This window comes from Sylvia atricapilla, chromosome 2, assembly GCF_009819655.1.
Source record: "Sylvia atricapilla isolate bSylAtr1 chromosome 2, bSylAtr1.pri, whole genome shotgun sequence".
NCBI lineage: Eukaryota > Metazoa > Chordata > Aves > Passeriformes > Sylviidae > Sylvia > Sylvia atricapilla.
Window position 1 is genome coordinate 97,006,035 of NC_089141.1, and position 25,710 is coordinate 97,031,744.

The following is a 25,710-nucleotide window of genomic DNA, read 5'->3' on the forward strand; positions in this document are numbered from 1 at the left end:
CTGGAATTCAGGTTCAGTTGAAAAAAATTATTATGCAGCCGTAGAGTTTATTTTGTCATGAATTATCCTACAGACAGACTATAAATAACCCTGTGTTCAGGACTCTGCTCTTTGAAGAAAACGCTTAAGGCAGGAAAACTGAGGTGGTTCTGAAGTCACCTCTCCAATGCAATCTATTTATTTGTATACATACAAGTTAAAACAGCTCTCTAGCTGAAAGCTAAGACCTTGCTGTCTTAGTCAGTTTTCAGACTGTTTTCTAAGCAGCAATCGACAAAACCATGCTAATGGAAAATACGAAGCGTTCATATACAATTGGTCGCGGGTTATACAAGGACAGCACTGCTAAGGAAAACTAGTTAGATATCTATCTAACCCCACATCAACCGAGCTATAGCTGTATCTTCCAGGTGTTGGTGTCACCTGAACCACATATCCCGCCGGCAGCCGAGCTCCCGTGCGGATCTTCCGTCCGTGCCTCCCTCCAGGTGCGGGAGCGCCGCGCGGGCGGAGCTCGGCCCGGCCCAGCGCCGCTGCAGGGGCCGGCCGGCACCGAGCCCGGCACCGAGCCCGGCACCGAGCCCGGCACCGAGCCCGGCACGGGGAGGAGCAGGAGGCGGCGGACGAGGCCGCCCCCTGACCGCCGGCCGCACCTGTGCCCCGGGACACCCGCGACAGCCCCGGCTCGCCCCGCCCCGGCCCCTCCCGCTGCCGGCGGCGGGGGCGGGCCCGCAGCGCCGCTATTTGACCCCGCAGCGCGCTCCCCGCGCTCCTCTCGCCGCTCTGCCGCAGCCCCGACCTCCCTCGCCCGCTCGCCCCCGCCATGCCGAACATCGTGCTGTTCAGCGGCAGCTCCCACCACGACCTGTCCCAGCGGGTGGCGGACCGGCTCGGGCTGGAGCTGGGCAAGGTGGTCACCAAGAAGTTCAGCAACCAGGAGACCAGGTGCGTTCGCCTGCCCCGGCCGCCTGGCCGCTCCCACGCCCCGCGGGCGTCACGGCCGCACCCCGGACACACCCCCGCGCCCGGCGGCTGCAGCGCCGGGGCCCGCCCCGCTGTCACCTGCCCCGCTGTCACCTGCCCCGCTGTCACCGGGGCTGGCGGCGGGTCCTGCTCCCGTGTCATCTGCCCCGCTGTCCCCGGGGCTGGTGGCGGGTCCCGCTCCTGTGTCACCCGTCCCGCTGTCACCGGGGCTGGCGGCGGTTCCCTCTCCGGTGTCACCCGTCCCGCTGTCCCCGGGGCTGGCGGCGGGTCCCGCTCCTCTGTCACTCGTCCCGCTGTCACCGGGGCTGGCGGCGGGTCCTGCCAGGGCGGCTGAGCCGGTGCTGACCCGCGTAGGGATGGCTCGGTGCAGGTGCAGCCGCGGGAGCACGGCGTGGTCCGGTGTGTCCTGCCTGGCACTCGTTCCTGGTTGTCCCCGCTCCCTTCTCCCGGCTGCGGAGCCCGATCGCCGCACCGGAGGTGTCCCGGCTGGCTCCTGTCCCGGGAGCTCCTTGGCCGGAGGAGGGCTGGCACGGCCCTGGCCGGGTGAGGAGCATCCTCCCTCCTGTGCGGTGGGAATGGTATTTGCCGAGGCAGCCCGCCGCTGCATCCCAGTGCTCGCAGCTAATTAACTGCACAGTTGATCAGCTTTATCTACCTAAAGATTAAAAAAAAAAATCGTGTTTTTATAAACTACAGTATGCAATGCAGTTTTGTAAGTAGGTCTGCATACAGGTAGATATAAGAACAGGATGATGATGCTGGATTAGATTTTAAAAAGGTTCTCGGTTAAATTACACTTGCAGAATTTTTTGCAACTGGTCTTTATTTTGCATTAGCAGCCAGATGTGTGTGTGGACCTGTTACAGCTCCTGTAGGGCTCCACTCCCTAGTCCAAGATTGATGGTCATGCATGAGAGTGCTACAAGTTGTTGTGATGGCCTTGGCTTACTCCTGAAAGTGCAGTCATAGCAGGTTGCTGGCCAGCCAAGCACAGAAAGTGACTTTGGTTACTGCAGAAAATCCTGTGTGAAACCATGAGAACCACTTGCTCACCTGGAGTCTGAGAATGTGTTTGCCAGTGCTTTTTCTATCAATATTGCTTCTCTTTACTAGTGTGTCATCTTAGCTTTCTGACCCACCTATTTAATTTGCTCAATTTTGATGAAGAATTTTCAGCTGAGGCGACAGTGGTATGTTCACCCCATGAGCTGGTAAGACTGCAACTGCTGCTCTGTATAGGTCTGCCAGTCTAGGCTGCCAGCTGATTCTCAAAAACAAGTTCCTGCTGTATGTAGCTGGCTTGTCTCTGAGGTTCCTGTATGTTTATTTTTATCTGTTCTTGTTCTGAATCTCCTGAAAAAGCGTGTTTTCATTGCTTCCTTTGAAAGATTAGCATGATGTGTTCTAAAACTGCTCTCACAAAGCTTGTCCTTTTTTTCTGTCTACATTTTTGTATTCTCAGTGCAGTTGCTCTTGTTCTAGTTATGCTCACTGGCATTACTATAAACCCTTTTCCATTGGTGTTTATGCAATCTAATGTTTGCACACTCTAACTCTTCTATTCATTCCTGATTAAATGAAAGCTTAAATCTTCTCTCAATTCTTTCCAGCCCCATACTCACTTTATTGCTCTTTGATCTCCTTTCTGCATGATAAAACTTAACTTGTGTATTTGGTTGCATGACTTTCTTGCTAACTTGTCTCATTTTTTTTAATGTTTGTTCTCCAGAGACACTTATCTTAATCTGTGCTTGAAACATAGCAAACAGCAGAACTAGACTGATTAAGATTTCATCCAAGGTAGAAATTTATCTCCACACTTTGCATATTTATTTTATAAGATAAAATTACTAATTAAATTCTGGGCTTCAGGATACACCTATTTTTCCAGGTATGGAATATTCTCTCTGCCATTAAAAAGGAAAGTAGTAGTGACTGCACTACATCAGTCGTTCAGCTAATCTAGTGCCAGTTGATTTTTTAGGCAAGTAGTTATGTAGTGTGGTACAGATATGCAGAATGTATTTATTAGAAACATTATTTCTGGTTGTTTCTGTTGAAACATGGAAAAGCTGACATTATCTTTTTTATTTCTTTTATTCCCTGGACTAAAAATGCCTTAATATTTTAAGTCTTTAAGTATGTGGGGTTTGGGTTTTTTGTTTGTTTTACAACTTCTTTCTCTTGAGAGTCTAATTTGAATTCCCTGTTTCCCCTTCAGCAAGTAAAGTTGTATCCACTGTATAACATTTCAAGTATTTTTTCAATATTCTTAGCAACTTACTTCAGGATGTTGATTTTCCAGTTTGCTAGAGTAATGTTCTTAATTAAAACAAAACAAAACAAACAAACAAAAAAACCCCAAAAACCAAAATCAAACAAACAAAAAAACCACCACCAACAACAAAAAACAAAACAAAAAACAAACAAAAACCCAAAAAAAACAAACAACCCCAACCAAACAAACAAAACCAACAACAACAAAACCAAACCCCACCAGCAACAGTAGTAAGAGAATTCCTCAACAGTGTATTTGAAATTAAACTACAGGTAAACTACAGAGGAGTTTTTTCCTGAGGCATCTGGATTTTCAGTCTGTCTATACTGTTAAATTGTGTGTGTATGTAAGCAAAAAACTACTTCTTCCTATATACAGTAACTCCAGCACAGTACTTTTTCATTTTTTATTTTTGTTCCATTTTTAAATTTATAAACAAATATATTTACACTGTGGAATACTCTTGCAGTATTGCAGAATAGTAAAACCTGATAGTTAAAAAGCCCAAAGAACCTTAAACCTTCCAGTGGCACTCCAGCAATCCCTCATGCAAACAGATAAGCCTGGGCCTGAGGGTCAAACTCTTGCTTTGTCAGATCTGTTAAGTTAGCAAGTTGCAGAGAAGATTTAACTTTTGTTCAAAACTCTGTTTTTCTGTTTGCTGCATTCTCTTAAATATAAATGATGTGTAAATTGATAACTGTGTGCAGCCCCAGGCTTAAATCCTTGCAAAAGGTCCTAGCTGTAAGCCTTTTACTTGAGGCTTGTAATTAGTCTGGCTTGCAGGATAGAGTGGAGGGAAGAGTTATTACGTATTTTGCATTATATTTCAAGTCAAACAGGCTTTAGGTTTCAGTCCCAGTTCTCAGCAGCTGTTAAGTGGGTTTGAGAAACTGATGCTGAGTTTAGCCAGGGATAGGACCACCACTGACAAGCACTGTGGCTATATAGCCAGTGCCTATATGTTATATATGTATGGTTACAGCTGTATGATTACAGCTCCAGAACTATTAAAATGGGAAAGGCTTTTCATTTTCATCTGTATGGAAATTGGTGTATCTAGCAATAATATCACAGTCCTCTTCTGATTTAGGCAATCAATATTCTTTCAGGTTCTGTGGCTGGTACATGTAATGTCTGTGCTGAGAAAGTGGAGGAAATTGCTGGCAGACTCAATCACTGCCCCCTTTTTTTCCCGTCTTTCCTTTAAAGCGTATGGAAATGCTTTCCTTCAGCTGGCTTCTAAAGTCTGACAACTCTACTAAATGCAGCACCAGAGCTCCTCAATAAACTCTGGTTGTGGATGATAACTCTGTTATTGTTAATAGCTTGTGTGTCAGTTGAGTGCCAGCCACAGTGTCATGGTAGGAGCTTGGGTGGCACCACCTTATTTATCTGGCAAAATGATAAGGGCTGCAGTGGGGGCTTAGTTTATCTTCTTCAAACCCCACAAGGCAACTGTCATCAGCAGTTTTGGGGCTGGAAGAAGAAAGGAATGGAAGCTCTTAAAGAGGGATCGCTGTTGTAGCCTCAGCATCATGAAGCTGTTTGACTGACATGTGACAGATGCATACAGATATTAAACTCTCTGAAGCTTTTTGCAAAATAATCTTCAAATACACTGAGGTGGCATTTAATTAGGATTGCTGTACAATTAAACCCCAGAGCAGACATTTTTGGTGAGTCAATTGAAAAAATATGTTTAAATGTATCACTTTGTAAATAATTTTATTTTCTTACAAGATAGGGTTTTCTTCCTTCTCTAAAGACTATTTTAACCTTGCCCTTGAAGTACTTGTTATTCTGAAGATGGAGAAACTACTCGTAGATGGCATTCTTCTGCACACATTTTTCCTAGTGAATGATGTTAGTGCTGCCACCTATTCCTGTGAGGTTCCTGGCTTCTTTCTGTCAGATTCACTGGCTGAAGTGAGTCTTGTAGATTTTCTTGATCCAAGAGAAAGGGAATTGAAGTCCTGCCTGGCACATGTGAGTTTGAAGGCTTCCTTCCCACAGCCTTATTCAGCTGCTGAAGCTGAATTGTTTCAGAAACATCAAATTAAAGTGAAAGTCATTTAGCTTTTACAGAAGGAAATATGGAATGACTACAAAGGGACATTGTCTACTGTATGGGAAAAGCTGTGCTGTTGATATGAGAGCCATTTTCTTGTTAAACTAAGTTTAACTGGATGTCGTGGGCTGATATTTGATCTTGGAAGTAAAGAGAAAGTAGCTGATGTTTTCCTGGAGAGTTCATTCCAGGAAGGGTTTGAGTCTATATTTCACACAAAGTGAGGAAATGAAACCATTTGTTGTATGAATTAAATAACTGAAAAAAAATCAAGAGCAAACCTGGAAACATACATCTTAGGCATTTACAATTTGTCACCTGGCTTTAAGACTTCCTTCTTATCTCCCCATCAGCATCCTTGTGCTGCCATTGTCACAGATGAGACATGATCTTACTGGATCCTCTGTAACCTGGTTCCTCTGGGTTCAGCTGGTGTGGAGCCATGAGCAGTATCACCCTCCCTGAGTAAATGGTTATGGTGTTTGCAAATCCTTAAAAATGCAATGAGCAAGCTCAGGTCACAGATTGGTGTTAGAACAGCTGAAGACAGTAGGGATTAGGGGGACACTGAGATGTGAAGTGTTTCTTCCTACTTCCCAGCTGCTCAGCAAGTGATTCCCAGCTGGGCTGGTTGTGGTCTGTCTCTCTCAGTGGGGGCAGCTGTTTCTCTCTATCCCACCTTGTTTGCACTGTCGTAAGCAAGAAGAGGCTGGAGAAACAGATTTTACCAGCTTGGTTGAAGAAGATAGAAATTGTTTCTGGACTGCACACTGTATGTGTTAAAGCCTCAACAGTGTTTTGTTTGCATAGGGAGTTGAAGATGCAGCAAATGTGGCCATTGCATTGTTAATTCCTCTGAATTGGAAAAGGCCCCAAGTCCTTTAAAGCTTTTGGTTTGAGATTTCCACTTTTTTGGCCTTTCCATATACTGTGCACTTTTATCTTTACATAGATGCTAAATACTTGAAATTAAAAAAAAAAAAAAAAAAACAAAACCAAAAAACAAACAAACAAACAACAAAAAAAACCCAACAAAAAACCAAAGAAAAAAATCCCCAAAAAACAACCCTCTAAAAAATTCTAACTCCACCTATTCCTCACCTTCCCCTCCCCCCGCCCCCCGCCAAAAAAAAAAAGAAAAAGCCAAACAAAAAGCCCCAATATGTGGGAATAGTGGCTGACAGTCCCAGGTGTCCTTAGGTGCAGCATTTGGTACTCAGCTTTTGAAGAGTTTCTGTATATGTTCAGGCTTGTTAGACATTTGTTTCCAAATTTTTGAGGGTAGTTTTTGGTCTGCATGTTGTTAAACCCAGAAGTTGCTCAAGAAAAGGTGTTTTCCTCTTGTGGTGGCAGGCTGTGTACCAGAGTGGAGGAGAATAAGACATTTCCTATCTTCTGGTGTTTACCATATCAGTGCTCTGCATTCGAACTGAGCAGTTGTTAAAGGAGATACAGCAGGAGTTTGTCTTGGACCTGCTAATCAAAGTGGAAATGCCTAGAGTTGAGGGGACACCATGGGTGCCAGGAGATGTGGGATCCCTACAGAGTTAAAACCAACTCCGGCATTTTTATTGTTTCTTTGTTGTTTTGGGCTTTGCTGGTACTCAAATCTTTTTTACGTTTGTTTACGTTTTACAATGTAAACAACTGTTTACATTACTTTGTTATGCAACATCACGTCAATTGAAATATTTGCCCGGTAAGTTGGAGCTCTTGCGTTGAAAGACTTTACTCTGGGAAGTGTGTTCCCGAAGGTAAGAGGTCAAACACACCCTGCTGCTCAGTGCTTGCCATTGGCTGGGTTTCAATGAACTGCAGACTCAGCATGTGGATTTGTTTGATCACTTTTGAGATATTGATTCATGTGCACGCTGTGTGAGGACTCTAGACCTTCATTTTTGGCCTCTTCTCTGGGTGTTGAAAGGGCACGAAGTACACGTCTACTTTACTAGCATCTAATTTGCTTGAGAATTCTTATTTTTTATAAGCATGGCTAGAAACTAAATCTGCTGTAATTATTTTTAAAAATACATAAAGCCCTTGTGAGTGTATGATTTGAACATCCTAGTTATGTATTTACATTCTTTACCTTTGTAGTCTGGCTCTACATACTTAATCCCCTGTTTCCCCACAGCTCTTTGGTTTTTAGTTAGGACGTACAAATTTATAATTCCCATCACTAAGTTCAGTTTGGACTGCACTACAAATCCAGCTCAAAAGGATCTCAATCTGTTATATACTCCTGATTCTGATTTTTGCTTAATGGATGCTTCAGCCATTGAAATATGTTTGTAACCTAAGTGGGTTTTATGCTGTATCCTTAATTCATGGTTATTAGTCTGTCCAAGTTTCTGCTTATTAAATTGAATTTTCAAATTGAAGGCAGATACCAACACTTAAACTTGGTGTTCATCATGTCTTATCTCATGTGTATCCTTCCCAGAGAGAACCTTGTGCTCCTGGATGCCAAACAGCTGGCTCAGAGTTAATTGCTGCTGTGGGCTATTGATTTTTGTATCTTTCCCTTTTAAACACAATTGTGTGGTGTCAGGGCTTTTAATGTACAGCTTCTATTGACTCTTTTTGAACAGAAATTTATTTAAACTGTTACCAAATAGCTGAATTTGATTAAATTGCATAAAACAAACAGAGCTTGTAATCTTGAGGCAAGAGCTTGTTCTTGTGTCCTTCCTCTGTGTCCTGACTATGTGAAATTGTTTAAATAACCTCAGAGACAGTTAATAAGGTCATGATATAGATGGGGGAATTTAGCAGAAATGTTAATCAGATAACTGTCACAGAGTTTGACTGCAGTTAGCTTAGTATTGTCTAATAGATATTTGAAATACAACATTCAAATACCTGATTCTGTAGTTTATAGTCTTTTATTGGTTGCCTGAATATAAAAAAAAAAAAAAAGAAAGGGACGGGGCAAAAAAACCCCAAACCAAAACAAACCCAAACTGCCATTTCTGCTCTCCCTCCAGTAAAACAAAACAAAAACCAAAAAAAAAACCCAACAAAAAACCCAAAACCAACCCCAACCTCCTCCAGTGTGGTTAGTACAGGCTGTATCTCATGGAACACTTGCAACACAATGCCTGGTTATCTTTTGCTCTCTGGCTCGGGGAAGGTGAAATAGGCAGCTCTGTGTGTGTCTATTGGTTGAGTCTACACCTCAATACCAATCTTTGTGAAGGTAGATAATAAGAGATAGTGATCTGTTGCAAAGCTCTCTCATGTTGACTGGGAAATATGACTGCTCCCGGTTGTGTGACAAGTATGTTGTCTTGCCTTAAGAACAAAGCTGCAGTTCTTTCTCAAATGCACTAAGAGAGAAAGAAAGCATGCTTGTTTTCTATGTTGTTTACAAGATGATGTTTATTAGTAGCCCAAGATCATAAGAAAAAGTTGCAGTTAATAACAATGGAAAAATCATCACTTTAGGTCCACGGTATTAACCAGACCTGTATCTACCTGAAAGTGTATTCCTTGACCTTCTGAAAACTGTTTTGTTTTTTTTTAGTGACGTGCATAGAAGTGATAGTTTTTGAAAAGAGGGAAACAACTCCATGTGTTCTTTCAGTATATAGTGAACATTAAGATCATATACTTTTGTCACTCAGCCAATTTTTTTCCTAGTATGTAATGTTAGACATTAGCTGGGGGTTTTTTGGTTGTTGTTTTTTGGTTTCTGGTTTTTGTAGGTTTTTTAGTAATAAAATAATTTTTCTTTGGGTGTATTCCAAAGGTGTGGTATGAGACAACACTCATTACAAAGCAGGTCTGTGTAACTGCTGAGTCAGGGTGCAATTCGAATTTTTTAAAGCCCTCACGATAACCACAAAGCTGTAATAATGATTGAGGCCACATGTGTAAGCTAATGAATAGATTCTTCACGTGGAGTTGGATTTGTGTTCAGGAGGGCTCCTACTTAAGCCTGGCTAATTTTTCCAATCATGCATCACACTCAGTATCTTGCTGAAAAAAATGTTAGGTTGACCAAAACTTTTCCAGCTCCAAAAAGAGAAACAAACTAAGAAAATATGCAGATCAAAACAGTGTTTTCTAAATGACCTCATTCCATTGATCAAAAACTTAGAGAGGGAAGTAACAATTTTGTGACTAATAAATTGTGTCCTTGTGGAATGATGAAAGTCTCCAAAAGGTTTCCTGACAAATCTGCAGATGATGTCCCTGACTACCTGTGTCCTTCCAGCGACCAAGGAAGCTGGAAGTTTGACAATTTGCTTTCTTTTGACCTTAAGAAAGCCTGCTAGTAACGTTCTTAGGCAAAAAATGTGTTCAGCTAAGGAGGAAAATTACGACAGGATCTTTATATAGCTTGTTTGGGACTGCACAGAAAATTAGGGCAACTAAGAGCATGTACTCAACTATCTTGATGGTGATAAATCAAATGTGTGCTTATCATGAAGATGTTTTAAAGCAGTAAATTCCTTTCTGCAGAAAGCCCTTGAGTCTTATGTAGCACCCTGAAAGCTGATAAACAAAACTTGTTAGGACTGTGTTTGACTAGAGCAAGCCTCAGCATTGAAGGACCCATTAGAGAAATTATTCTACCCACATCTGGGCCGTTTGGATGGTTTCCAGTCAGAAAGTTCTGTTTATTTGTGTCTTGGGTAAAGATACAACCTTTTAAATAAGGTTTCAATATATTCTAGCATTTAATAATAGCTGAGACTAACATAGTGGAGCATGGATTTACAAGGTCTGATCACTTAATTATTTAGGAATTCTGTATGTTTAGTGTATGTTGTACATGGATTTAGGGGAAAACTAAGGTTTCGCTGTTATATTTATATGTAAGTTTTGGAGTCATAGATGTGACAAGTTAGTGTGGTTTAGCAGTAGATGTCTTTTGCTTAGATTTAGATTTTAGAAAGAATACATATCCAACAGTTTTATTTTTCCTGTTTGTTTTTAAGCTCAATTTAATTTTTAAATTCTGTGGTGTGAACAGTGATTGATCTCAGAATTTGTCTTGAAATCTGTGGAAGAACAAAAGAACTTAATACTCGCATAAGGAACCAAAGCATGTAAGCACAGTCAGAGCAAATCCAACACTGTCACAACATGAACTGAGCTGTGGTGAACTGTTGATTAGCAGCCTTCTTAGCTTTTCTGTAAGATTTTTGTCTTTTAAAAACACTTTACTTGTACATCATGGTGTAGATTTTATAGCTGTTGGTTGGTGCTGACTTGATGAAGATCATAATGTTTTTTATTGAAACAGAATTTGTGTCAAGGAGGCTGTTAGTGAAATCACTGTAAAAATAATCCTACTCTAAATGGGAAGTTTACAGAAAACCTATGGTAGTATGTTAAAACACAACTCAATTTTTTTAATTATGCTTTTCCAGTAATTTAAGTCTTGAAATTATCATCTCCTGCTCTTTCAGTGTAGAGATTGGTGAAAGTGTGAGAGGGGAAGATGTGTATATTATCCAGAGTGGCTGTGGAGAAATAAATGACAACTTAATGGAACTACTCATCATGATCAATGCTTGCAAGATTGCATCATCCTCCAGAGTGACTGCTGTAATTCCATGTTTTCCATATGCCAGGCAAGATAAGAAAGACAAGGTAAGTAAGAATTACATCATTTTGGAAGGCTTCTGTTCAGCTTACTCACTTGAAATTTTTGGAGATTAATAATTTTCATAAACATTTAAGTGATTCAAAAGGTTTGATTCCCCCTCCCCCCCACATCCTTTTCTCTTGGTAAAATGTTCAATTATTTTATCCACAATGAATGAAGTGAGGCAATAAATTATTTTTTGCTTCTGTTTTGATAATTGCCATGCCTTCAGTTTGCAAAAGTAGGTTTATTTTATGTGTGTGGTCTATTGCAGAGTACTTTGCTAGCAAACCACATTTTATGGGATTGTTTATCCTGCTTTTTCAAAATTTTTTTTGTTTTTAATCTCTATTAATGTAGAGAGTGCACCTTTTTAAGCATTTTTAATTGCATGGAATTAAATACTAAGTTCAAAATGCTGTAACTATTATGTAGGTAGGTTTTATCCTATACGATTAAACGGAGCAAAATGGAAGGAACTGATAAAATCCACAATACATAACAGAAATTAATAAAAACATTATTTTATGCTGCCAGACAGATTAAATTTTTTTATATCTGTCATAATTATTTTGATTAATGAAGACAAGAAATTGTATGGAAACCCCATAAATGCTCTACTGATTTTATTGCCCTTTTCATGAATTTGATCTGTCATAACTGATGAATGTATCAGTTTATCCAAGTTGGTAACACAGTAACAAACCCTCTGTGGGAAGGGAGACCGATTTTAAAAAGTAGAGAACTAGACTTTCTATCTCTACTACATATACAGAAAACCTTCCTTTGATAGGTTATATGAATGGTACTTTTACCTAAACTCACTTGAAAAGAACTAATAAGAAATGTGAATTTGGCTTTAAAGATTGGATTGCAGTGGTTGTATTTTTGGAAAATTGTTTTTGTCCTTTACTTCCTGTAAATGGACTGCCCCCTCTCTTTCCCTTTGGGCATCAGGCAAAGCATTCTGCAAGCCTTCTGTTGGTCATTATATTCTTTTTGATAAAAAACATACCTGGAATGAAGTAATGGAGAAGCTAAAAATAATAGCAGTTATTACAAAATATGTAAAAGTCAGCCTGTGGTATCTAAGAACAAAATTTAAAAAACTTATTTTCTGGTATATTAATTCTTTAAGTGCAGGCTCTATAATACCATACTACCACTATGAAGGTCTACTTATACTTCCAAAAATGGAATTCAGGAATTAAAATTTAAGACCCTATGCTTTGCCTACATCTCTTGTTACTTTATTTTTGCTGTGTTTTGTGGTGGATGATGCTTTCCCTTAATCAGAAAGGGTGAAATACTTCATATCAAAAGACCTTGAAAGGGTATCAATAAGTATTTTGTTGAGAAGAGAAAGCATCTCACTATTTCCCACTTCATATTGAGAAGTTGTGCCGTACCATCCTCTTAAGTTCCTGGTATGGGAGAAGGATGAGCATATTCCAAAATTTCCATGCATCTAAATTGTCTTGTCAAGGGTACCCAGATTCCGTGTGATAGACTTCCAGAGACATTTTAACCCCCAGTGTGTTGGCACAGTGCATGCCATCCAGGAACATTTTTTATTTCAGAAATGCCATCTGAAAATGAATAGTCTAGGAAAGTGATTTTGAATATTTTTTTTTCCAGACTGTTCTCTGTGTATCACTGAGTTCCACAATTGTAGGCAAAAAATTTTTGTTGTTGCTGTTTTGGGGGTTTTTTTCCCCCCTCTGTTTTGCAATTGAAAAAATGTTTGTCATCTTTGGAAATTAACCTTGGTAGTTGACCTCTGTGTTGCAAAATAAGCTATAATACAGCTGTCAGCATTGGGCAGCTTATTGACAGGGACATCTTCCCTCCTGCTTGCATCAGATCACTTGGTCTTTGACCCATTGTGAGTTCACAAGCTTTGTGTGCTGCCTGAAGTGTCAGTAAAGTGCCAGCCATTTTCTTCCTGTAATCATACACAGCTTTTCTCCTATGGTGAAAGACGTTGCTGTAGTTTGCTGGATTATGAACTGAAGGAGTATAGTCTTTAGTAGATGGATGTTGTTTTCTAGTCTGAATTTAAGTTATTGACTTTAATTCATTACAAACCAAATAGACTGAGTCCTTGCTGCTTAAAATAACTATGTATTTGTCATACCTCTGGTGCAGTTATGATTCTTGGGAACGATGAAAGTGCTCTTCATTTATTTATGTAAGGAAAGGGCCTTGCAGTAAAAATCTTAGTCTGAACAATCTAATCTATTCTGAAAATTTTAGTACTAAACCTGGATGTCTTTAAATGAGAAACAGATTGGAAAAAAAAGGGCTTACTGAGAATGATAAAAAAGTCAGTACATAAATTTAGATTTCAGTCAAGTGCTGCCCTAAACTAGAATATTGCTGATGCACAAGCTAGCTAAACTTAAAAACACCTCATATGTTTCTGTGCTTTGACTATAACTGCACTTATGCATCCTATAATGATGCCAACCTTCCAAGCTGTGGGCAGGACACATTTCTGTAGGATGCTGCAGAGATGCCTTTGAGATAAGTTAAAGTACAGTGACAGGTGAGTTTGGTGTTCTACAGCTCATGTAACTTTGTTTTTTTGATTTGTAGAAGGGGTCCGTGGAGCGTTGGGTAGGTATCCTTTTTTTTTTTTTTTTTTTCAATCTAACACTATGCATTTCCATTAATATGGCCTTAAAGGGTGAAACTTACTGGGTTACATTATGTATAACTAGGAACATTTCCAGTTTCACTTCTCGATTTCAGTTGTGTTTCACCTAGGCCATGACAGTAATCCTGTGGAATAATTTGCTACAAGAAAACCCCTAGATTCTAGTTAAAAATTTATTTGGACATTCAAGATAATGGCTGTCAATTTCTGAGGCTTCAAAGCTTATCTCATTTTTGAAATTATAAATTCGAGTAATGGATTAATAAACATTCAGTATTCATACACTTCACAACTGGCTTTCTTGGAAGTGAAAGTTCCAGTTATAAATCTTTGGGCTTTCTTTGGTTTCCCTTTTTTTTTTTTTTTTTTTTTTTTTTTTTTTTCCCCTGTTCAGTGTGCATGTGATGAATATTGAGCAAGACAATGTACTAAGATGCTTAAAGGCAACAGAGCTTTGATCTTGATGGACAACTTTTACTTTCAGCTATGTAACTTTGCACAGTTACTCTTGTGAGGTTGTTTATATTAGCTTTGTGGATTCCCCCTGCCACTGGTAATTAAAGTGATTTTTTTAACAATTTAGTTTCTGTACATAACCTAATGCTGCATTTCACACTAATAATTCTGAAAATAATCTAAAATTACATCAAAGAACTGAAGAATGAATACTGTGAATCTGTGTTCTTACCTCTGTCATCAGAAGCAAACCTTACAAACTAGATTATAAGGAAAATCATGAATTCTCATTCGCTTTTGTCATCCAAGTTTCTGAATAATGAGGCCAAGGTTATCTGAGGTTCTTATGAATATACTTTTTGGTTTTAAAATAGTATTCAATTTGCATCATATTGTAGCACAAAGCTTACTTTCTATGCAAGCAAGCAAATCTTGAATGTGTCATGTGGGTTTTCTTATAATGCACAATTTTGTGTTAAGGAAAATGTCAGCTGCAAGCTTCTTTTCTCTTAATCTCCTATTAGCCCATTCTTAAGAAACAGGTACTGGTGTCTGGCTATCTTTACTTCCAAGACCCTGTGTCCACCATCATGTAGGCAATCTGTGATGTGTGCATATCTGCTAAAACAAGTTACCTAGTGGTAAAACTTCAAGTTCTTCCTTCTGGGAAGGCAGCCTGCAAGGCCAGCAGCTGAGAGAAGTACCAACTGGTAATGTATGCATTAGCATGGGATGCAGGAAAGTATTTTATTTGGGTTTTCTGTGATGGTGATGTGGTGTTGATACATGAGACAAACTGAATGGTATCCACACTGAACAGAAATGAAAACATTAGACAAAATTCAGTGTGCTGGACGGAGTGGAAAATTCAAAATCACACTCTGAAAAGAAAGTAATTTGCCTTTAGCTGCTACCCAGAACTAGTTACTTACTTCTACTAGTGGGGGTCTAGTTTGCCTTTTTCTTTCTCTTCTATTTAAGCTGACTCACCTGGCTGTTGGTTCAGACAAGTCCTAGTATAAGGGAAGCGCACAAGGGAAGTGTCTAGCCTGGAAAGATAGGATAGTACAAGCAGGAGAGCAAACCTCTGATTTCAGATTTACCTGTTAGCCCAGCTTTGTGGAGGCATTCAACTAGATCTTTTTGCAAAGAGCTGGTAAGAGAACATTGCAATAGAATGAAAAGAGTAGATGCTAAATACTTCTTTTGTTAAATGTTGACAGAGATTTGACAGTATTTTGAAGTCCAGATTAAAAATGTCAGATGCTAAAATGAGCTGAAATGATCAGGAATTCAAATGGCATGAACAAAAATTTGCTACCAAGAATAGAAATATCCAGAAAGCTTTGGACAACCTACAGAACTGAACTTAAATGAAGATCAGCGTTGTCCTCAGTAAGTGGAAAATCAACTGTGCGGGAGCACTAATGGTGATAATCTCTTCTGGAAGCAATATGCATCTGAATTGCAGAGATCTAGGGAAGACCTGGCTGTTGCATCTGCTTTCTGTGTATCTTACAGAGACAAAATGGTGGTGTTCTATGAAACACAAGACCCAAAAAAGATGATTTTCAAAATGAGGAATTTCAGTTGTGAAGGTGATGAACTTGATCTGGCCATAAAATGAGACTGCAGTATCTCAGTTTCTATTCTGGAATTGTGTTGTCAATCTGCAGGTTAAAAAAAGTGAAATGTCCAGTGTCCACCTAAACTAGAAACAGTTTTGATGAAAATACTGGCTTCTTGATAGGACACAGATGGAAAAGCATCCAGGCTACATTGTCAGGGATTCAGCTCATTGTCACTTATGCCCTTGAGTATCAATGGAAGGAAAGCAGAGGTGCTCTGTAATTATGTATATGGGCTGGAAGGAGAGGAAGTTCCTGGGAGATGAAATGATAAATTGATAATTGATAAAGAGATGTGGCAGGAGAGAATACTGTGCCAGCAGAAAACAGTTCGATAATGAGATGGAAACTCTGACTAGCAGTTCTGCCTTCATGCTAATGTTATTGCCATCTATTAGCCTTAAAGATGAGCAAAAGGAAGCTAATTTTTTTTTTGTTTTGGAGGTTTTGTTTAGTGTTTGTTTAGAGTTTTTGTTTAGTGTAGAGAAGACTATATAGGGAAAGAGGTTTTTACAGAGCTTAAAAAATGAAAAAAACTTGGGAGTAACTAAAAAAAAAGTGAGGTATCCTCCCGTCCAGTAGTTTCCTTATTTTGCTTGTTTGTTTGTTCTGCATCCTTGGTGCTTTTAAAAACCTCTTGACATTGGCATTTACTTTGCTAATAAGATTTTTATTCTCCTTTCATTCTTTCTACTTAGGATTTCTTCATCCTCTCCTGTAGCTTTTGGGAGTTCTAAACTCTTAATTTCATCCAGGAATTAAATATAAATTTAAAAAAAAATAATAAAAGTCAGGGTAAAAGACCCCTGCCAGCAAGGATCTGCTACAAGCTTTACTGTGTTATGAAGAAATGCTTGATACTAACATTGTTTTAAAGCAGTGTTTTCAAAAGTTGGGTTCATTTTGCCTTTGATCTTTGGGGTTTGCAATGTTTCTTAGAACAAGACAGAATTGAGTGTTCATGAGAGCAGAGGCTTAGAGAAATGAAGATTGTCTTTCTGCTATGAAAAAGTTTGCTGAAACTTTTAATAGAAGAATTTGAAAACTATATCCCAAATTTTCTCTCTTTAATACAAAGCATTATTTGAACGACTGTGCAAGCTGATTGAGATATTCCTAAATGCTTTACTGAGTTTCAAAACCCTAGCACCAAGATTGACAGGCTGGTTTGGCTTCTGAAGCTTTTCTTATCTAGATTCCAAATATTGTAAAGGAAAAAACAAGAGAAATAACTAATCTTCTGATTCCTTGCATCTAGTTTAAATATTTTTTTAAATGCAAACATTTGTGCTTTATTCCTCAGAGCCGTGCACCAATCTCTGCAAAACTAGTTGCCAACATGCTGTCAGTTGCAGGGGCTGACCACATCATCACCATGGACTTGCATGCTTCTCAGATCCAGGTAACTGTTGGTTCTTAGCCATTGTGCCTAGGAGCTCTACTGAATTAATGTAACAAGCTAATAGTAATTCACTGGGATTTTGGTCATTATTTTGAAAGGCTATGTACAGAACGGTGTGGGTTCAGAGAAAGTCTTGCTACCTGTTTCTAGTTAAATTCCCTGTTAGAAAGAGACCAGTCTCGATTTTATGGGGTGATTTTGCAGTTACTTCAAATATTTGTGAGTTGGAGTCTTTGGTAAAATTTTCCAAGTCTAATGTAAGAGCTTCCAGAATATAAAATATACTGGCTTGGGGCGAGTTCTCTTAATCTTAGCCTTGTCAGAGATTATAGTGTTGCCCTAGGTAGAGTTTTGTTGTTACAGCCAAGGGTGTAATATTTTCTTAAAAGAAGTAGAGATGTAGCCTGGCAGCTCTTATCTGGCTTACTGCTGAATCCAGCAAATCACAAAATCTTTGCCTTAGACACCGAGCAGACATAGTTTGTCATTCTCATGTGTACCTTGTTTTAAGAGAACTTATTTTTTATAGAAAACACCATATCTTTTAGTTCTGGCACTCCATTTAATCAGAATTTCTTATTATGCGAGATGGCTGCCACATAAATTAAAAGGTCTAAACCAGATTCCTTGTTTTTACAACTTGTACAAAGATTCTATTTTAGTTTGAGTCCTCCCCATGTTGAAATACTGCTGTTAATGTCAAGCAGTTGAAATTTATGGAAGTTGAGTATTATTTCACTGGATTTTTTGAGAGCTTTTCACTAGCATTAATTTATTTGAGTGCCTGAAGGTGATCATCTTCTCTAATTTTTATATCAATTAAGAACATCTGTTTTCTTTTTCACTACTCTTGAATGATATTTCTAGAGACCTTAATATTTATTTGACTTCAGCAGCATTTGACAGTAGTATCAAAAGCAGAATTAGGCCAGTTGTAAAATACTAGTGAAGTTCTACCATTCATGAAAGCAAAGGCTTGACTCTTTCCCTTTGTCTTCATTCCAGGTAAGATACAAACACATATTCATTAAACTGTTTCTCTTTTGGACTAGGGTTTCTTTGACATTCCAGTAGATAACCTGTATGCAGAACCTGCAGTCCTGCAGTGGATTAAAGAGAACATTCCTGAGTGGAGAAACTGTATCATAGTCTCACCTGATGCAGGTGGTGCAAAAAGGTACTACACAAGCCTAAAACGATTAGATTTATATACAATTTGTAGTTAATGATCTAGTTTGTCTAGTTCTTCTATATTCCTCTGTGAATTGTGCAAGATATAGGGTACATCACTGATGAATCAACTGCCTTGTAAAAACATAACTAGTTCTTCTGATGCTGTTCATGCTTGAAAACATTCAGGAGCTTTCTGTACTCTAAAGAAGATCTTTTTCTCTCTCCCTGGATATGGCCTCATTAGCTGAATCCCTCCACCAGAGGGAAGAGATTTTTCCTGCTGCTTGCTTCTTTAGTCAAGTTGCTGCACCTCTTCCTGCTTCGCTCTGGAATTGCCAAACTTTCCCTTCTCTGTCAAACCATATGGCCTTTTCCCACTGTACCTGCTGGCATTTAGGTAAGAGCTTGCTTGACTTATATTTCTTTTTTCTTTACATTATTGCATTCCAGATCTAAACCTGCTGACCCCAAGTTTTGCACTATAAATACTAGAAAAAGGGAATGAAAGTTTGAGTGGTGAAGGGTAAAAACAGAAAACTTAGTTCATTGAAGGCTTTCTTCATTCACAGCATGTGTTACTCATTTAGCAGACTCTGTTTTATTTGGTATTGATTGAGCATAAACCAGTGCCAAAGCCTCAGAAGCAGACTGGCTGGTGAGGTCATAAAGCATGCCATTGAGGCAAAATGCCTATTCTCAGGTTTTATTGCTCATGCTGCTGCTGCAGTGGGAAAAAAGACAAATGAAGTAAGACTCCTGTATGCCCATAGCAATTTAAGTGTCTGAAATATAGCATGGGGTAAAGTGTGACACTGTCATAATTTGATTTTAATTGAAGTCCTTGAGTCTGGAAGTGTTCATGTTGCAATGATTTTTGGGGAAAGAAGACTGAGTAGAACTCCTAGTTGTTTCTTTTAAGATTAATCAAGTTAAGGATGTGAAGAGCATGGAAAGCATTCTAAAAGATCGCTTAGTTAAATTTCTTTGTTCTTATCAGGATACTGTTACTTACACATTTCATTTTCATGTTGGTTTTATTTTTTTAAGTAAAACACAATCTTTGCTTAGAATTTAAGTCAGAAGACTGCATTTTTTCCCTACCAAATATTTTTGCATTATCAAATCAATCATAAAAGTTTATTTCTCGAAAATCACTCTCACTATATTTAATACAGCTACTACTGTAGATCTTTAGTCTCTTTCTGTTATAATGCAACCAACCAGTTTCTGTTGAAGTAAGGGTAAATGTTGCTTTCAATAAGTTCATAGCTTCTCCTTCACCTCCAGTAATAAAATGTAAAGAAAATTGTTTTACCTTTCCATTTAAAATATGTATAACTTCAAAATAAAACTTAATAAAAAATAAATAGATTGTGAAAATCGAATCTGAATTTTCTTAAAACTTAAATCTCTAAGTATTAATTTAAAATAAATCAATTTTCTTGCACTTTTTTTAAAGCAGTTGAATTTTCTTTTGTTTCTTACCACTTGCTTAGGTTTTTTCCCCCAGCTTATTAGATGTTGCAACTGAAATAAGGCATGGAAATTCTGTTGATATATTAATGCCTCTGAGGTATTGAGACTTGCTATGAAATGACACTATTCATAAAAAATGCCAAAATTTTTGGATTTTTGGTTTATCGTCCATTTGTTGAAATACAGTAACTAAAACCTCCACATTTAAGTGGTGAAGAAACAAAACTGTATTCTCTATTAACCATGCATGTTAATAACCTTGTAAGCAACATTCTAGACATAGTCTAAAACGGCGGGCTACAAGGTTGCATCAGCATTTAGAAAAAAGAATTGTTTATTTATCTCCTTTATACCTAAGAGCTCTATTATATTTAAAAAAAACTAGAAGAAAGCAACCAGAAGTCTGTAACAAGTGAAGTTTTTTATTGGAAGTTAGTTCGGCCACCAGAGGTCACCCTGAAGAAAAAAGATCTTGGTCAAGCAGCTGTATGCTAAGGGAATTATTAATGAAGTAAGCTACTTGATTAGTAGTCAAGTACTGTGAAAAGAATTATTAATCGCTATTAACTTGGTTGGTTTTTCCCTTTGGCTTGGTTTCACATCCTGCAATGGTATTTTTCAGTTAGAATGTTAAAGTGCACATTCCCGTAGGCTTAGAATTGACTTCCCCCTACTTTAAATTACCTAGTGTGACCAGTATTGCTGCAGCTTAATAAAAGCTTGTGAATAGCTGAAATGTTTTCAAAGCCAGGCACATAATGACAGAAAACCAAAATCAACTCAATTAAAAAACCAATTTTTGGGTATAATTTAAGACACTGAGGTTGTATTTATTAGCAATAAATTAAGATTGTTTTTACTTGTCTCATTCCTTGCAAAAGTATTTGCTGTGGTAATATGAAAGACAGAAGACAAAAACTGTGTTTTGTGACAAATATATCTGTATGACTGCTTTTTCTTATAAAGTGGTTCTCTAAATGTGGTGTATTTTTTCTTTTCCTGGAACTTAGGGTTACTTCAATTGCTGACAGACTGAATGTGGAATTTGCTCTCATTCATAAAGAAAGAAAGAAGGCAAATGAAGTGGACAGAATGGTCTTGGTTGGTGATGTGAAAGACAGAGTAGCAATTCTTGTCGATGATATGGCTGACACATGTGGCACAATATGTCATGCAGCAGACAAGTAAGTATTATTATGATCTGGTCCACTGTCTCACTGTAGTGTTCTCACTCACTGCACAGCTGATGAATACAGTTGTCCTCAAAGCCTGTAACCTAACCTGACCTCTGTAGTATGAAGTTATTATAACCCTTGAGTTGATAGGTCACAGTTCTGTGCTTCAGCTGTGTCCTTTAGAACATGAAATTGAGAAAATACTTACAGAAATATATGATGTGTACCTAGGAAGAACACAGAACAAATAAGATGTCATAGAACTTGAAAAGGACTTGAGCATCTAGTGCACTTTACAGTTCCAAGGCAGAAACAACAGCTCAAAAATCATTCCCTCCTTGAACCTCATCATGGAGCCTTTCCACTCTCCTTAGGCAATCTTTCACAAAGCTTGACTGGATTTAACACTGTATTTTTACTATAGTGTCCACTGCCAATGTTACATTAATCTTCACTGTACATCTAAAGTATAAAATTACTCGTCCTTTTCATCTGGGGAGGTGAGCATAAGTTTTCCTGTCTTCCGTCTGAAAGCTGGTTGAAGAGTTCTCATTTCCCTCTAGACTTGAGTAACTCAAGTTTGTTCAGTCTTTCCACAAAGTTTGTAGACTTCTGTTCAGTTGTGATGCCTTTTGGATTCCTTCCAGCTGTTCTACTAGTTAAGGTGGAGCTTGTGAATGTAGACCCACTACCCTAACTAAGCCTCTAGCAGTGCTAAGTAGAAAGGATTATTTATGGTTTTCCAGGTGGCTTTATGCTGGCTCTTTTCAGGTTAGTAGTAGAGCTGGCTCATGTTCATCTCAACCAGCACCCCCAGGCCATTTTCCACCAGGCAGATTTTCAGCCTCTCTTCCCTGAGCCTGTCTGCTACAGGGGTTGTTGTGACCAAAGTACAGGACCTAGCACTTGGCCTTATTGAACCTCATAATAATGGCCTCAGCCCATTGATCCAGCCTGTCCAGATCCCTCTGCAGCGCCTTCCTGCCCTCAAGCAGATAAGCATTCCCACCCAACTTGCTGTTGCCTGCAAACTTAACCGAGGGTGCCCTCAATCCGCTTGTTCAGGTCCCTGATAAAGATGTCAAATGAATTTGGTCCTAGGGGAACCCCACTCGTGACTGGCTGCCAGCTGCTAATTGCTAATATAATTCCATTCACTACCACTTTCTGGGCACAGCCATCCTACCAGTTCTTTCCCCAGTGAAAAGTGTACCTGTCCAAGTTATGAGATGCCAATTTCCACAGGGAAGTGCTGTGAAAATTTCACTGGGAAGTTCTGTGAAAGTCATACCATTTGGGAAAGTGGTATGAAAGCAAAAAGTGAGCTAGACATTGTTCTTGGTGGTTTGAAGTAAAGATAATCACATGAGTTTACAGTCTTTAGTTACAGGCTTGCTGTTTGCACCTATATAAAGGATGTCAAAAGCTCACAGAAGAAGGATTCGTATAGTCTTGTTTCTTAAAATTTTCATGGAAGTTTGATGAAATTTTGCAGAGATGTTGTGTAGTTCTTTTGCTATCTGTACTCTAATCTATGTCATACCTCAAAGTATTTTTCTAGGCTGTGCCCTTTGCAGATCAAAATCACAAATTGCCTAGCCAACATCTTTTTTATACTCTTGTGCATAGAGGAAGTTTATTTCTTTAAAACCTTTATTTCTTTCCTGTGTTGAAAGAAGCACTCTTTATTTACCTATGGTACATTTCTAGAGACCAATTTCAAAAACTGTCAATCACCTTCAATGTATCTGCAGTGTTCACTAAGAAAGATGCTTTTGCTTCATCAGATGCTTTTGATTGTGCCTTGTATTGTGTTCTTGGCATGAACTAGTGCTTTTCATTAATGTTGAATCCAGGTGGGAGGTACTTTGTGTATAATAAGACTGGTGCACCAAAATACTCCCTAGAACTCTTTTTTGTCTCAGCAACCTAGATGCATATCAAGCAGATGAACTAAGAAATATATTTTCAGACACAACAGATTGACTTGCTTAAGTACAAACTCTAGTACACTTGATACATACTCACCCTGTTGTAATGGATACTCCTTGTAGGCTGCAGGTACTAAATGTAGTGCTGAAAATGACCAGAAAGCTTCAGTTCTGTTAAGTCATTCAAAATGAGAGGATGTTTCTGTGGTTTTGTCTTTTTTCTCTCTTATGCATCCTCCTGTGCCTTTGTGATGATCTGAATAAAATGTCATTCCTCAAGGCCTCTGCTTCTAAGGCTAGAGAAGCAGGTAGGACATAGCTGAGCATCTGGAGGCATTGAGGCCATTAGAAACTAAATTAGGATATTTTGACTCATTCACAAGGTGTTCTAGTTCTTTGATTTATACTTCTTTTCCTCCTCATGCATCACTGCACTGTGTGCTTGGATCAGCAGCATGTCTTCCCACAACCTTGCAGTAAGCTAGGCTTTTAATCATTAACATTTCTTCTTCCTCAGAAACTCCTTCCAAGCAGAACTGTTTGAATTGCAAATGAAAATAAAGGTGGACAATAATTGAGGCACAACAGAGTTGTGAATACTGCCATCCAACCTACTTAATATTTTGCCTGGTTAAGATAGAGCGCTTGTACTGGAGTTCATTTTTATGTTGTGCTGATATGGTCAAAAAGTGCAGCACTGTAGATTAGTATCACTGCTGCAAATAAGAACTTTTTAGTTTAATTATCATTTTTGTTGGGGATTTTTTTGAGACAATTCAAACTTTTTCAGGTGATACAAATTTTTGAAATACTTTGTATATATTTTATATGTAGGACTTTGTAAATAAAATGTATTTTAGATATTCGTATCTGGCTTAATCTATAGCCATTTATCTAAACAAGCCTCACAGCATGCTATTTTTGTGTATTCTACAGGTTAATGTCTGCAGGAGCTACTAAAGTTTATGCCATTCTGACTCATGGCATCTTTTCTGGTCCTGCCCTCTCTCGGATTAATAACGCATCATTTGAGGCTGTTGTGGTAACTAACACAATCCCTCAAGAGGAGAAAATGAAACATTGCCCAAAAATACAGGTACAGTGCTGTTTTTATGTCATTTCTTTAGACTCAGTATTTGTATTTTACTGCTCCTTGCAGGTGCTAGCTTTTGTGCCTTGAGACTAAATATTCTTAAATACACTGTTTGCAAAACATTTTGCTAAAACATGCTAAAGCAGTGTTTTAAGGGTAATATAATAGAGCACTTCAAAGTATTTATATTTGCCATACCTTGAGTATGCATGGTTGTGAAAGAGTGACAAATGTAAAATTGACTGGGGTTTTTTTGTTGTTGTTGTTGTTTTGTTTTGTTTTGGTTTTTTTGTTTTGTTTTTTTTAATCAATATTAATCATACAATATTTGCATGTAGGAACCTAACTACCTAGTTATTCTGTTGAGGAGGCCCTCAGAAATCTCAGATGACTATTTTTTTCTTGAAAAACACAAATGGAATTGTTCTGGAAAGCCATGTCCCATTAGGAGGTTTTCCTTAATACAGAGTGGAGAAAAGCATAAAAGATTGAGGTTTTAACTGGATCATTGGATTTTTTAGAAGCTTAATATTTGTTATTTATTGAAACAAGGCAAGCGCTTACAAAGGGGTACTTCCTTTAAACTGTATTTATGCCAAGCAGACACTGCCATCTGATGGCAAGAATAGTGGGGCTTTTTGACAACATGCGCTTTGTCAGAAGTACTGAACAATATGACTGTTCAGTGATCCTAGTCAATGCTTTCTTATTCAATTTTTGAGTTCTTACTTGGTATTGCAGTTCTTACACATATGTTCAATGCCTAAGCTTTAATTTTATATTACTTTCTTGAAATAAAAGCTACAGAGGTAGATGGAATGTTTGTTTGTGTGTTTATAAACTGCATAGTTTATTGCTCCTGGCATGGCATCAAATTTTTCTTCTCAATTTGTTTTTCAGTTTATTGACATTTCCATGATCCTGGCAGAGGCAATTCGAAGAACACACAATGGTGAATCAGTGTCTTACCTGTTCAGTCACGTCCCCTTGTAACTGCAGGGGATTACACTGCATCTTTGCAGGGGTCTCTTAAGCTAGCACTGGTTTTAGCAATGCACATCGACCATGAGAAATTGCTATCTTTGTACAATTTGAGAGCTTGTATGCTTAATTATTGTATTTGTCTTGTAATTACTATTTGTTCTTTGTAAATGGGCAATAAATCTCCATCTTGCAGAAACCTTACAAATTCTCTCGAGAGTCTGGAAGTCTTATGCGTTGTATAAGTTCTTCTATGTGCCTCTTCTCCCATTCAGCTAACTGCTACATCCGGTCCATTTTTTCTATACAGATCTGCAAACTGTTCACAGAACTTAACAAGAATGTGTACGTGTCAGATCGTTCTCTGTGTTAAGCTAAATGCTACAGACCTGAGTTTCTTGTATCTATTAACCTGTTGGGCAAACAGCTGGGGTTTTTTTGTTTATGTTTAAGTAGCATGAACAGAATTTTGTAAGCCCTAACAATATGTAAAGGTCATGGTAATTTTGAGGATTTGTTGACAAATACCTGTTTGATACACTTAATGTTCACTTTTTTCCAGAAGATATTTGAGGCTGCTGTTTTCTTCTGTAAAGCTTTCATCACATAAAATTGTTTGCTTAATATCTATTCTGTAAAGTTGCTATCTTCAGTTGTAAGATCGATGTTTCAATATTCCCAGTATTACTAATATCACTTGTCTAAATAATAACCAAGCTTTAATTGGGAGCAGTTTGGTGTAAATTTCTTTTTTTTTAATCTAGTTTTTGACATTCCCTGATCGTGATGATAGGAATAATTTTA

At 38.5% G+C, this 25,710-nt stretch overlaps 1 protein-coding gene across 2 annotated transcripts; it reads left to right on the forward strand.

The window, feature by feature from the left end:
- Positions 1 to 777: 777 nt before the first annotated feature.
- On the forward strand, positions 778 to 25,117 carry PRPS2 (phosphoribosyl pyrophosphate synthetase 2). 2 transcript variants are annotated; one of them, XM_066313867.1, is made up of 8 exons: positions 778 to 945; positions 10,754 to 10,937; positions 13,531 to 13,551; positions 16,979 to 17,077; positions 18,130 to 18,254; positions 20,737 to 20,910; positions 23,769 to 23,928; positions 24,826 to 25,117. In XM_066313867.1, exons 1-8 carry the CDS (start codon positions 824 to 826, stop codon positions 24,916 to 24,918), a joined length of 978 nt encoding a protein of 325 aa, XP_066169964.1. In that variant the 5' UTR covers positions 778 to 823; the 3' UTR covers positions 24,919 to 25,117. The 2 variants fall into 2 exon arrangements, with proteins under 2 accessions (XP_066169964.1, XP_066169965.1); XM_066313868.1 differs by lacking the exon at positions 13,531 to 13,551.
- Positions 25,118 to 25,710: the final 593 nt, after the last annotated feature.